General features: G+C 36.2%; 1 protein-coding gene across 1 annotated transcript; it reads left to right on the top strand.

The window, feature by feature from the left end:
* The first annotated feature begins 1,350 nt into the window (after positions 1-1,350).
* On the top strand, positions 1,351-8,932 carry LOC113238457 (facilitated trehalose transporter Tret1-2 homolog). The gene is made up of 5 exons (XM_026475288.1): positions 1,351-1,483; positions 4,974-5,054; positions 6,349-6,566; positions 7,489-7,671; positions 8,448-8,932. The coding sequence occupies exons 1-5, from the start codon at positions 1,366-1,368 to the stop codon at positions 8,700-8,702; spliced, it is 855 nt and encodes a 284-aa protein (XP_026331073.1). The 5' UTR covers positions 1,351-1,365; the 3' UTR covers positions 8,703-8,932.
* The last annotated feature ends 5,834 nt before the right edge of the window (positions 8,933-14,766 follow it).

The raw sequence follows: 14,766 nt of genomic DNA, 5'->3' as shown, positions 1-14,766 counted from the left end.
TTATTTATTTATTTATTTATTTGAAACTAGTAGTAATTTGAGCAATTTGAAAATTGAAAAACATATATAGTATACTATAAAGTGTTTTATTAAGTTCAGTTGATATAAAAAAATCATTGGTATATGTAGTACCTATTAAATACAGCGGTTTTCTTGTAAATTTCGAGGTAAGTTTGTGATTTTTTTCACACCATATAGTAATCAGTGTATGTCCTCAATTTTACTACATATTTTTTACAAAGTGATTGATTCAACATTTCACAAACAAACAAACAAACCAAAGTCATTTCATGTAGTATAGATTCTTAAAAAAGTAACATTAAAACGCCTAGCACATATCACGCGGCGGACTTCCTATTCAATAAGTTTGACAACGTAATAATAAAGAAATTTTTATTGAATTGATATTCAATTATTTTTTGTGAAATTACTCCACTAGTTTGTTATAATTATTAATACAAAGATCGAACACTCCGAAAAAACCTATACCTATATATACGGGTATGTATATAATAAAAATTTCATTAATACAGTGAATAGCGACATCTCTCGCCAGGACTGGTAGCTGTAAAGGTACTAACTGGGTGATAAATCTGTCATATATTTCTCATAGATGGCGCTACGACTAAAAAGTCGTTGAACGACCAAGTACAAAGACACGACCCAAGCACATAGAAAAATTCGTGAGGTCCGTTGGTTCGTTCCGTGGCTTAGTTGGTATAGCGTCTGCCACGGTATGCAAGAAGATGTCGGTTCGAATCCGACCGGATCGAAGGAATTTTTTCTGAGTGTTCGATCTTTGTATTAATAATTATAACGTAATAATAATTTGTATCGAACGATCATCCATCTATGTACGTGCTACTGTTGTACACAGGTCTCCATAAAGCAGAAGGGGTACGATATATTATTACACAATTGTAAATAGAGTGGCACTTTTGTTAGCAATCCGAGCGGGTAACCTATCACAAACTCGACTTTTTTTCCGAAATAACGGTTGTTCGAATTTTCATTACACCGAAAACTGAATTACAACGAAACCGTTGGTCTTTCAGGATATGTTGGATATTTATCGCAAAGACAGGATTAGGTTCGGTTATGTTAAAATAATAAAAAAAAAAATTCGAGTAAGCGTTATTTCTGGAAAATATCATTTCGGACTATTATTTATTCCGGAGGTGACCCCTGAGCGCTAAGTGCTAAAATCTCGGGTTCAATTCCCGAAGGATTTTTTAAATTGGTTCTGTTGGTTTGGTAGTCATATTATTTGGAATAATTCTGATTTGATGCCCTGTAAAACCAGGTTTTGTCGCACAAGTATAATATAACATAGTAAAATATATAAGACCCGTGTTCCTTGGTGATATGTTCCATAAGATTGACGTTAGGTTTATTTTTGTCATTCCAGTTCCATCCCAAAGCATAGACCAAACTCCCAGGGAATACGATAAAGAGTACTTTATACCTAACGAACTAGTTTTAGGTAAATATTCAGCTATATCTATTTAGTTATATAATTATCTTCAAAGCTATATACAGTGTGTCCCCTTAGAGAAAATACTAGACACAATGGAGTGATAATTGTCATATTTCGAAATTGATAAGTGCTTTATCTAGAACAATGGAAATGGCCAGGGTATAGAGCAGAAAGTAAACTTTAAGTGCATATGCACACGGTGTAGTTTATAGAAGCAAACGAAGATTCTTTATATAGGCTCAAGAAGTATAGTGTTTGCGTATGAATTGATTAAAATATGCTATGTCATGCCAATACAAACGTGCGCCAGATGCGCGTTCAAAGCACGTCTGTAATAAACACACACAAACAAACAAACACAGTGTTCCCAAATTATGATCAGGTGCCTGATTCTCTGATTTTTACCGATGTCCATTTCGAATTTTGTCTTTTGATTAATGTGACTGTCGATCGACTTCAAAATTTCAATACCTACATATCTATGTCGTGCGTCCGAAAATGTTAATTGTAAGTTTTTCAGCGAATAATATTGGCAGCATTGCATTACTGACTTATTGAGAGGTGATTGACTTCAAAGTGACATTTGTAATCAATAAATATTACATAGACGATAAACGATGATATTTGCACTGAATAACGACACAAGAAGCGGCGACAAAGTCTGTTAAAAAAAAGTCGAATGCATGTCGAGTGATGCTGACTAGTCGACATATCAACGAAATTATCGAGTAATAAATTATAGACAAAAGTGTATTGAGAAGTCGTTATAATACGGGCGCTCGACATATTGTCGATTATTCGACGTAAAATACGTCTACGTCGATTTACATCTATTACGTGAGAATCAGGCCACAGGATAGGACATTTAGAGTTAAGCTTAGCAACAATCCAATCGCAGAACATGATTTTGGAAAACTAACTTCACAAGTTTTCGATTTTTAAACTTAGAAATTACAAATAGGACTACTTTTACAATTCAAAAAATTTCAATTTTACTAAATATTTATTAACACGATTTTAACAGGCATTTAAAACACTATAGTATACTAGAAGCCGTAACGTAATTTTTTCTTAACTATTACGCGTTAGTAGCATTCACAAATAATTTATAAATATAGGTAACCACAAAAACAAAATCCATGCGAGTTTTTTCATTCAAAACGCCTGAGAGTTTAATGAAAGCAAATACGCACGGCATATTTAATAAAAGCAGTTGCTGCACGTTTTCCAAAAGCGCTTTTAAAGCGACGTTGTGCAAATTATAATTATTATTATGAGTTTATAGAGTCCCAAGCATGCTAATTTAAGTCACCTCAATTGTGTTCGATAGAGTGTAAATGGCAGGATTTTTTACATTTGTTATTCTGCTAAAAGAGAGAATCTGCTAAAAAAATCTGCAATTTTTTGGTATTCTGCTCTTCAATGGCGTAACCATGGCACATCGATGGTGCAGTCTAACTGTTTAACATTAAAGCGCTGATTAAATGAGATAAAAATTTAGATATCGCACCATGACCGCTGACTTGTAATCAATATTTTTACCTAAACAGCGTTTTATATTGCAAATATGATATTTGAACTATAACGGATAAGGACGCGTCGACATATCCCGCCAAAATTATATATAAAAAAAATTAAAAAAAAACCTAATTTATCCTGTTTTAGTGTAACCGACAGAATCAATATTAAAAAATTATAATGAAAGTGCCTCGCTTGTTATGGCAACCGATATAGTACATCACTATTTCGTCGTTTACCATAAACAAAGTATTGTTGCATATTTTTAATCGCAAGTGTTACAACACACAAAGAACGGGTGCGGGTCGGGAATGTGTCGGGTCGGGAGCATGGCGGGTGTGATTCCGTGTATTTATATGGACGCCATCACACCACGCGCGGGCGCGAGATGGGACCGACCCGACACGCCCTCGACCCATACCATCAGTGTATTTCACGCTTAAACGCCTGAAAATCTCAAAAATCTTTGGATAGATATAGCAAAAATATTGTAAGCGTGAAAAAGGCTTAACATCCATTGTTTAAAAAAAAATGTGTTAGACAATTGGTTACGAAATTCATTATTATATACTCCCGGACACATAATTCGTGCCACCTCGCATTTTTGTCGTAAAGGGCTAAAATAGAGTTATCATCGAAGAAAAACTTTTCCCCCGGTTTTGCAAATCCAAATTCCTAAGGACTTATGGAAAAGAAGTTTAGTATACTAGTTTCAAATTTGTGTAATAGCTTTTGATCATTCAAACATTGTTTAACACGCTCCCTGTGCATGCATCATATATGGTGCATTTCGAGTTCCAAACGATACGTGAGTGCATCACATATGGGGCATGGCCCTTTATAAATTTAAGCGCTAAATAAAATTTGCACGTGTAAGCTAGATCATCTTTATTAACTTGCACGTATGGATCACAAAAATTGTGACAATTAACATGTGGTACCGAATGACTTAACCAATGTTGTCAAATTATCACTGTCAAAATAAAACACAAAAAAAGGAACTAGTACGTGCTTGCACCATTAATGTGGCACCAAGTAAAGGACTCATACGGTGTGTATCACATGTGGGGCACTTGGGAAAATTGAGAAAATGGGAAAGGGGTGTATGAAAATGATTTTTACATCCATAAATGTATTTATATATTTGCAAAATAAAAAATTTGCACGTGAGGGGTCAATTTCTGATTTCCAATTACACAGGGAACGTGTTAAGCTTAGGGCACTTAATACTGAAAATGCGTGGTGGCTCGAATTATGTGTCCGGAAGTGTATATTAAAATTCTATTTTGTATGACATTTACAAAATTAAGTAGAAAGATTTTTAAAAAATCCTCTCCTGCAAAATTTAAATGTTATTTCGATTATTTTCGATATTTTAGTAAGGCAACGTCGATCGTTAGTGATTATAGAAAAAAAAAACAAAAAATGGCCGTTTTTTTAAATACAGTTTTTAGTAATTTTTACATGAAATATTTTTTTGTTTAAGTATATTACGTTTTGAGTTTACTAATTATTTGCATTATTTATAATTATTTCTTGTCATTATAAACATTACAATTACCAGTATCTTTTTCTTATTACACCAATTGACGGGACGAATGAGTCGTGCGCCAGGTGGTACGCGGCACGCCTATCCATGACAGTTGCAGTGTCACTCAGAGCTTTAAATCGCAAAGGTCTTAAGCCTCTAACTCTCTGACTGCGCTCGTCACCGTGAGACAAAAGTTGACTAGTCCCATACACCTGTAATTTCACCAGCTTCCTTACGCTTCAAAACCGGAACACAGTAACGCTCACTGCTTTGCGGCAGAAAATGGGTAAGGTGGCAGTAGTTCACAAGGGGCTCTACTGTACTAAATTACTGGTATCGAACTCGTTTGCGCGTGCGTCGCCGTCGTCTGCTATTAAAAATACCTCGTGTGTAACTATTACCATAAAAGCGTAGAGAAGTTTTTTGATTATTGTTTTATTTTTGCAGAAACTCTAACACCTGAAGAAAAGTCCCTGAATGTTGTGGAGCAACAAAAGCCAGAAAAAATATCTTTCATTCGTTTCATAAGTAAGTATATATTGCAATGTTTATGTTATTAAATATCACAACGGTTTTACTACTACGATTGCACTGTTAATACAATTGTGTATTAACTCAAAAAGCGTATTTTTTGAAAAACGAATACTCACTTCCCGTAAAATATCTTAAAATTCATGTATAGGGCAAATAAAGTTTATTACTGACATCTGAACAATTTCCTACTGGCACAATTTTTTAACAATAAATGGGAAGAAATAATTTCATATTTTTGAGCAAGGACTGTACAAATGGCCCAATGCCGGTGAGCCATCAAAACCATCGTCGACGTGAAGATTTCATCACTTTGTTCACCGCAAAGCTCATGGCAAATTTCAAATTATATTTCGCAAATAAATTCCGAGAAACTCACGAGGCTAGCTCGGGTTCGAACCCCACGTCCCTCTGCTTGAAAGGTATTAGACTACCACCACGTCAAAATTAGGCAACCACGGCTTTTTCTTTAAAGTCAAAGTCAAAGTATTTATTGCTTTCATGTGTTACAAATGATCTTAAAGCTAAAGTAGTATCAACATGACCCTGTTAGGGCGCCGCAATTTAACCATATGTACTTAAACAATATCTTTTCTTTTTTAAATAAAAAAACATTACCTAAAGTTACTTTTAAAGACTAGATTATAAATCAAATTAAAAGCAAGTAAATTGAAAATATATAGCTGACATTATCGCTTATTATGACATTATAGCCTCCATTTATCTTTCTTCTACTTATTTTACAGTGAGCAATTTACTTGTTTAATATTTTTAGTGGAATATAATTTAAATTTGTATTAATGATAATGGAAAATTAATAACTATTTGAATTTATACTACACTCACTTAAACATATATGTATATAAACTGCTAGGATTATGTAAGTATTCGATATAAGAGTACACACTGAATAACACTATATACATACATATCGACGCTTGAAAGGCAAAATGGAACAAGCGACACTTGGGTCATTAGCTAATTCCAACGGTATACATAGCTCAAGTTGCAATGCACACGTCCGTCATTAGCTCGCTAGGGTCCACTGAAAACCTGCGCCATAGTCACACACACGTCAGTCTAGTATTAAGCTATACTATTATATCCTGTTTTTGTGTTATTTATTTTATTTTTATTTGTTTTTATTTACAGTACCTTTTTGGGTTTCTTTCTTATAACGTGGTGTTGCAATAAATGCTTTCTATTAGTGTTCTGCTAATATTTCTGAATAGATATTACTAGACCTTGTACCCGATTCAATGTATTAATTCAAACTGATGTTTTCTTGCAGGAAAATCCCGCTCAACGCGTCGAGCTATGATAATTACCCTCTTCCTACTCACAGCGGCCATCTTCCAAGGATTAATAGTAGTTCAAGTGTATGCGGAACCATTGTTTCAAGAGGCAGTACCGACCATGTCTGCTACTATGTGTAGTGCGCTGCTGGCGGTTACAACTATTGTGGCTGGTTTTGTTGGCGCTTATCTGACGGATCTTTGCGGACGACGGGTTGGTATATAAAATACATTAATGTAACTGGCAATTGAGGCCACTGCCTTAGAATAACAACGCATAGAAATCTAGTCCGCACACGCTAAGTGAGGCAAATTGAAGCGCTCCCAATGGGCCTACACGTGCGGGCGGGCCATCAGTGTTCAAGGTCAACTTGCACCGCGAACAGCTCAAGAATTTTAGCTAAAAATGACGAAATGTGCGGTAAATGAGTGTAAAAATACGTCAGACAAACATAAAATAGATACTAACATCACATTCCTTAAGGAAGTAACGCGTTTCAACTTGTATTTTTATATAAATATTCACTAAAACCGAAAATTAACCTACTACTAAAACTAGCCTACATGAACTTGATTTTTGCCTCACTTGTGACAGTTCGTTTGATATGAAACTATCATTCTATGCGTTATTATTCTAAGGCCACTGCGTCAAGCGAGCGTAGTTGACTCAACCCCCAGATCAGCCCAGAAATTCAAATAAATCAACCTCGTACTTTTGCGGTGGTAACCATAGGCTTCTGGAGGCTACAAGCGAAAATCATAAAGAGAATTTCTTTTATTGAATACGTTGACAAGAGAGCTGGAAGCATTTTCATGGATCTTAGCCATCCAAAACGGCAACGTTGGATCCTGGTGGTCACGACGTCTCAGGGCATCTCAATGGCTTTTTCTTTTGATGCCAAGTAACTATAGCAATGACTAAAGTTTTAAACGGACTTAGCACTACGGGTCAGGATATTTGCGCAATTTCACAAAATGAATACTTCAGCTCCTCTAGGTAAATGTATTATGCACTACCGACGTTTCTCAACAAACAAGAGGTCACGATGAAGTGGGAATGTAGTTCTTGCGCCAATACGCCTTAAACTGTATTTTACACTATCACCTTGTATAAATAAACCTCGTTTCGTTTTCAGCCACTCATGACGTACGCGTCAATAGGTGCCGGAATATGCTGCATTCTACTAGGGACTCAAATTCATCTCAAATGGGGCCCACAGTGGTTGACTGCAGCGTTGATCTACCTCTACGCTACTATGTACACTTTGGGAGCCGGCACAGTGCCCTTCGTTTTCCTTGTCGAAGTTTTCTTACCTGAGGTGAGCGAATAACTCCTTTCATTTATGCGTTCCTGGTATCCTGATGTTTTTTATAGTATTCTTCCGTAACAGAACGAAGGGAGATTTTTAATCGTTAGGGTCTTTTAGGAAGGTCTATTGTAAGTAACTACAGCTCAACAAGGTATGGTGCCACCAGATAGTCATAGAATCCTTAAGAAACGTCATTGTTATTATTTTTTACACCAACCGCGTGTGTACTAAATCGTGAAACCGTACACATCCGCGGTGGTTCTATAGCCATTTTATACTGCTGCATAGGTCTTTATCCTCTAAGCTCTTCTGTTGTACCTCTGTCCTTTATTCATCCCCCTGGATTTCTATGTATGATCTCACTCTCGCCTTCAATTTTATCTGAACTATATATAACAGATTGATGACGTTATGGAGTCTCTAACTTGTGTTTGGCGAACGTGGTCTAAAAACCCATAGACCTCGAGAAGTGCTCACAACTGTAACGTAGTATAGGTCAATTACGATGTATCTTAAGAGAATACTGATCGACTGCTATGAGTTTTGAAGACCTCCGTAATCGAGTGGCTTGTGCACTGGTTTTCATGGTGTCACCGTCTCTGAGATGTCGGGTTCGATCCCCGGCCGTACAATGTAGAAAAAAACTAACTGTTCTATATTGTCTTAGGTCTGGGTGTTTGTGGTACCGTAGTTGTTTCCGATTGCCATAACGCTTTAGTTACTTACTTTGGGATCAGATTAGATTTATTTATTTATGTACTAAAATAATAAAAATATGATTTCAGGTTAAAAGCTTCATGACAATGATGGTAGTAGAATGGGCGTGGCTGTGCAACTTCATCGTTCTATTCATCTTCAACCCTCTGGTCACCATGATTGGTCTTGGTCAAGTCTTCTATATATTTGCTGTTGTATGCATACTGTCAGCTATATACTCAGTAATGTACCAACCCGAAACTAAGGGTATGGCTGTTGACGAGATTCAAGATGCATTTCTTAAAAAACCAAAGAGAGAATGCCAAGAGATTATTTATGAATGAATAGGAAAACTGTGGAAATGGAGCTGGAAATAAAATTAGGATTGTGGTTGTAACGTGCATTTTACCAACTTACATAGACATGAAACACATTCCAATTTCAGCCTTCGGTGTAATTGGGTTATAAGAACTAGAACTTCTTATAATGTATCGCCATTTCTAATTTTTTAGAAGTCTTTAAACCTGAAAACGAGGCGAGTGACAAGGATTTCTTGTATTGAAATCTCAACATGTATTATAGACGCCGGCGCAGGATTCGTCTCAGTTTGAACTAGATAAAATGTTGTAATTAGCAGATATGTTATAGACCCCTCTAGTAATTAATGTTATACTATTATTTAATTCATTCGTTTTTGTAGTATCTACAATAGTGCAGTTGTTAAAATGAGATTTTTTTTGTAATTGTATCCTTTTTTCGCGAAATCCGTCTCATATATTTCTGAACTAGACATGGTGACTTATGCCTAGTGCTTTGTTAATTTGCTAATTATTATCAATAATTGCTAAATGGGAAGTTGATTTTTATAACACAAAGTACGTAATTACTCAATTTAATAGCAGCACTATAGTATCAACATTAATATAATTTCCATATTTTATGATCAAACAAGATTTTCATCGTATCATGGGGCAAATTTTTGGCGAATGTAAATAAAACACAGAATCGAAATTGACAGTTTGTTGTGTACATTTCTGTGTTTTATTTGTTATATAAACTTTGTTAAAGTGTACATTCGTCGATGAATAAACATACCAAAATATTTATATTGTTTTCATTACGCTTTATCAATTATCCTCATTATCATCCATAAGACGTCTACCTACGGTCCTGGATGGATGCATCCTTCAGCATGTCGATCTATCTGTCGCCTTTCACTGTTCCAGCTTGTTAACGCCATTGCAGATACTGTAATTCCTATTTACGTTGGCGTCATATGTGACGCGAGAGAGAGAGAGAGATGATATCACTTTACCTGATGTTAAATGGAAAGTGGAATCCAAATGTGAAACAAATGTGCGAAGTACTGGTATAATCACCGCCCTGGCCACCTGCATAGAATATGATTCAGCCTCATTTGAAGGGTACCATGTCATAAGAGTTCTAATTGTTGGCTATGCGACTGAGAAAGGTGCCAACCTTTTATTGAACTTCGGTGCAAAACTTTTTAGTTTTCGATGGAATATTGCAACTTGTAAAACTGGTGTTGTAAAAATCTGTAGTTCGGGAGTCTACATTTATAAATTTGACTCAAGTTTGCACGGCTCAGTGGTCATAAACACTCTCGAGTTCGAGTCTATAAAAATCTCGAGTCATAAATTTAATTCGAGTTAAAACTCGGGTCGAAGCGACTTCTATTCTATTCTACAAAGTCTCGAGTACGATAAGCATGGTTCAATTTTACTGAACAACTACTATTTACGAATTAAATAACTAAGTATGGTGATTTAAAAAAAAGAAGATATACTTAATTATACTACAGTTTAACACACCACACCATAACATATCGTTCAGTAGGTATTTACCAGACTCACGCTTGACTCGCTACATAAACAGACTCGAACTCAAGCACGTGTCGTTCCATAAATAGACTCGAGCATGTTAAAATATATGTTGAAGCTTGGAACTGTGGAAGTAATGAGGAATGGCTGTGCTGAGAACAATGTTTGTGGTGCGGCGGAAATTTGTTCCATACAAATGCTCACCAAATACAGTCTTAGGTATAAAATCTTAATCTTAATTTGACCACAGCATAAAGGAAAGGATTTGTACCGAATTAGTATGGAGCTTGGTACTTTATTCCCAGAAAAATATAACCAGCCTCAATTTCTTTGCTAGATTTAAGCTTGAAATAAAGAGCTTAGCAAAATAATTGAAAAACTTATTGTGACCTGCATTTTTAATTTATTTATTTAAAACAAATCGTGGTAGATATGTTAAATTAATTCTAGCAACACTGCGATACTAAAAAAGTCCAAAGTATTCAAAATCATAATTTTAACTGGCTAACTAAATTGCAACAAGAATGACTTTGACATCTGATGTGCCAATATTTTTATATGGCATTGGCCACTGGCACATAAGCCAAAAAATTACATAAAAATCCGTTTCGTGGGATTGCGTACCGTTTTACTTTACATAGTATTAAAAATCCCTAACGATATTCTGGAAATTGCAGGTCAAAAATAATTTGTTTTTAATTCAAACTTTCTAGATTTTGAGAGCTCTTTACAAAAAACCAACTAATAGCCTGGTTAAATTTTCCATTTATTTTAGTACCACTAAAGGAACAACTCCTTTATTAAAACGTAAGTGTTGAACAAAGCAGAGTGGCAGAGGAAGTGAAAAATGACATTTACTACTCTATGACTTCATAGAGTTTATTATATTTTTTTATTAGATACAATCTAAGGGGTATCATTGACTATCTTTCTAACAGAGCATTGATGTTGAACTCCAAACTGGGTAGGCTCGTAATACATCGAGCAGTGGAGTCTCTGTCTTTATGAGTCGAGTCTTGTGAATTGGAGTCCGAGTCCTAAAAGGTAGACTTCCGGACTCCAGTTTTCTACAACACTGTGTAAAACGGTGACTACGGAGGCCAGCATGCGTGCTTCTGAGGAGGAAAGGGAAAAATGTGAACACGCTGGAGAGTAACGACGATAAGATAAAGCACTTAATGTTTTGTTAGTCCTTAAGCTGTTATCCGTCCGTTATCTTGGCTTGTAACATATTTACTGATGATATACTGAAGAGAATGTGATGGAGTTTCGCAAGGAGTCACATTGGGCCCACTTATTTAAAAAAATCCCCACAATCTTATGCGGGTAAGGAAGATATCACACACATAACAATATTATAATATAGTAAATGGGCAAAAAAAAAACAAAAAAAATCAATACTAACATAATGATCAACAGCTTGTGTGTGCTGCAGCAAGTCAAATAGATTGTGTTTCAGTGCAAAATTGGCCCAAAAGCATAGCACTGATTTTCAGCCACCACCTTCAAGGGTAGCTTTCTTTGCGGTTCATCAAAAGCAAAAACATTGTGAAGTTAATGTAGTGTTCATATGTGTCAGTATCGACATTGAGTGTTATGTAGATTATAAAAATAAAAATAAATCTGCCCATCCTGCCGTTGGACGACAGGACTGGATACAGGATTGGGGGGTTACTTTGCTTAAATCTATGTTCATGGAAATCGAAGTAAACTAATTTGCCACTCTGCGAATACGATAAAGATTATATATATATAGATATATATTGCAAAATAGCTGCGCTTGCGTTGCGTAAAATGAGTTATCAAACGTATCAGGTATTGTGCACTTTCATGCTTTTTCTATAGTGGAAACCCGGTATATTATACCATTAAAAAGTGAATGAAAAGTACATTGTTGGGTATAAGTTAGATATTGAGACTTCATTTGCAATTTATCAATAACAAAATCCCCATGCTTATATCACTCAACCCTGAAAAAAAAAAACAACCTCAAAACTTTTGCAACTGGTGAAATTACAGGCACATGGGACTTGCCAACTTATGTCTCAGGAAGACGGGCGCAGTGGCAGTGCCTCTCAGATCTTTGCGATTTAAAGCTCTGAGTGGCACTGCAACTGTTATGGACAGGCGTGTAGCTTACCATCAGGCGCAAGGGTATCTTTACTTGGGAATTGTAAAATTTTGTTGAATACAAAATTTCATTATTGAAATTCTATTACAAGCATCTATCTAAAACTTTTGCGTTGAACAAAATTACAGGCGGTCTAAATTTAAAACAAAATTAGACACGCATATCGCAAATACCTATGGAATTGACAGCTGGTTAGATAGATTTTTGTGTGCTACCAACGGGAAATAACAGAAAAAAATTACAATCGTTTTATGAAATTATTAGATTTATTTTAATTTTTTTAGTTAGCAAGCAACGTGATGAACAAGCCATGCGCCTGATGGTAGACAACACGTCTAGCCATAACAGTTACTGTTATTACAGTGCCACTCAGATCGTTAAACGAGCACCCTTAACCAAAAACTAAAGAAATATCAAAGTTATATTTCCAAAGTTGACTTTGCACGTGTTATTGAGAAAACAAATAAAAGTTTCATTTATGCAATACATTGGTTTTGTCCACATGGGAAGTGGAATGGAAAGAGAGTACCAAAGTGATAGGAAAGCATTATGCAAACATTCAAAATGTCATCCCGAGTAAACCTTGGTTCTTTAAATTTAACGAAGCATCCGAATCTTGCACCTCCACCATATGTAGATTAAGGCTCGGCCGCTCGACCACCCCAGTTCACTTAGTTAAAATCAGGGTAAGGGACAGTTCGCTTTGCGCATGCGGGCTGGAGGAAGGAACTCCGGATCACATTTTCTTCAATTGTAACAAGTACCCAGTCTCTTTGTACGATGTCCTCCCCTCATTCATTCTCAAACCCACAAATTTTAATACGATTTTAAGTCTTGTGGATACGTCTTGCATCAATGTCCTTTGTGATTATATAACCAGGAATAACATAAATTTATAATTTGTTGGTCCTGCCTAACATACTTACCTACTAACATTTGTCTATATATATTGTTCTCCATCCCGTTCAGGTAATTCAACAGCTCTGCAACTTTAAAACCTAATAAGAAAGTATTTTTTATATCACATTGTGCTCTCACAATACTAATTGAATAGCAGAGTCTACAGAAGCCCTTAAAATTACTAAGCGGAAAACTCGATACTGGCGAAATCTAAAGGGTAGCGCCATTAAGCAAAAAGAAGAAGAAGAATTAATCAAATTTAGACAACTACTTTAATTTTATGAAAATGTATCGATGAAATTCGGGTCGTGATGACTCGGTGTCATTGTCGGCGTAATTATTTTCAAGTCATTGGCGCCGAGTTAAGAATCTATAGAACCTCAAATGGCTTTGGTTGATTCTGATATACCTACACTGTATATCGTGTGGGGTAGTACTGCCACCTTACCAAATTCTGCCGCCAAGCAGTAATGTCAGTATTACTGTGTTCCGGTTTAGAAGGGTAAAGGGTTCTGGTGAAATTACAGGCACATGAGACTTGTCAACATATGTCTCAGGGTTACGGGCGCAGTGCTGGTGTCCCTCAGATCTTTGCAATATTTAAAGCTCTGAGTGGCACTGTAACTGTTATGGATAGGCGTACGACATCTTCGTCCCTTCACTTGATGTTATAAAAAAAAACACTGATTACGGCATTGACTTACAATTATATGGACGTCGGGTCCGCGCTAAAAAGTGTCCGAACTTATAGGGCGTTAAAATTGTATACAGAGCGTCATTCACGCTTTAGTCTTCGTTTGTTCGACTGACAGCGAAGCAAGCAAAATTAGACAGTACAGCGATGACATTACAATTTAAATTCAACGTTTTAGCTTTTTCATATTCCTTTACATGTCACTACGTTTAAATAGGTTGACTTGGGACATTTTTTTCGTAGTTCTTGTATTAGACCCGTCGTCCATTTATTTGTTAGTCAATGGATTACGGTGTAAAAACACGATTCCTAAAAATATTCACGACAGAAAAAAAAAAACACCTCCAAATGTTGACAAGAAAATTGCTGTATTCAATAGGTACTTAGACAATAAAACAACGATTTTTTTATATCAACTGAACTAAATAGTTCTAAGTTTCAACTGGCTTCATTTTCGTTTGTAAATTAATTCTGAAATATAGCCAGTGTCCCTGGCGTTCGACTCAAGCAAAATGAAACCGTATTAATACGGGAATAGCCCCATATCTTTGGACATTAGTTTTGATTATAGTGACCCTGAGGGTATACGAGACTTCATCGGGTTCTTCGTTAGAGACTTCGAGGCTAGTGCCTCGGGTAGACCGCCCCGGGCGCATGAACGGTACCCTCCCTATTTTCCAAATAGGTACCGGAACTGTAGGCACGCTCATTTCCCGTTGCGCGTTGCACAACTAGCAGTTGCCACCGCTAAGCCGTCGACTCTGAGTCCACTATCAAATCTCCTCATTGGTGGCGGAGTTGTAAGGCACGCTCGCTTCCCGGCGCCGAAAAACGTCTCTCCA

The sequence above is a fragment of the Hyposmocoma kahamanoa genome, unplaced genomic scaffold (assembly GCF_003589595.1).
Source record: "Hyposmocoma kahamanoa isolate Upper Pololo Valley unplaced genomic scaffold, ASM358959v1 95924, whole genome shotgun sequence".
Lineage (NCBI taxonomy): Eukaryota > Metazoa > Arthropoda > Insecta > Lepidoptera > Cosmopterigidae > Hyposmocoma > Hyposmocoma kahamanoa.
This window is presented reverse-complemented; position numbering and strand designations above follow the sequence as displayed.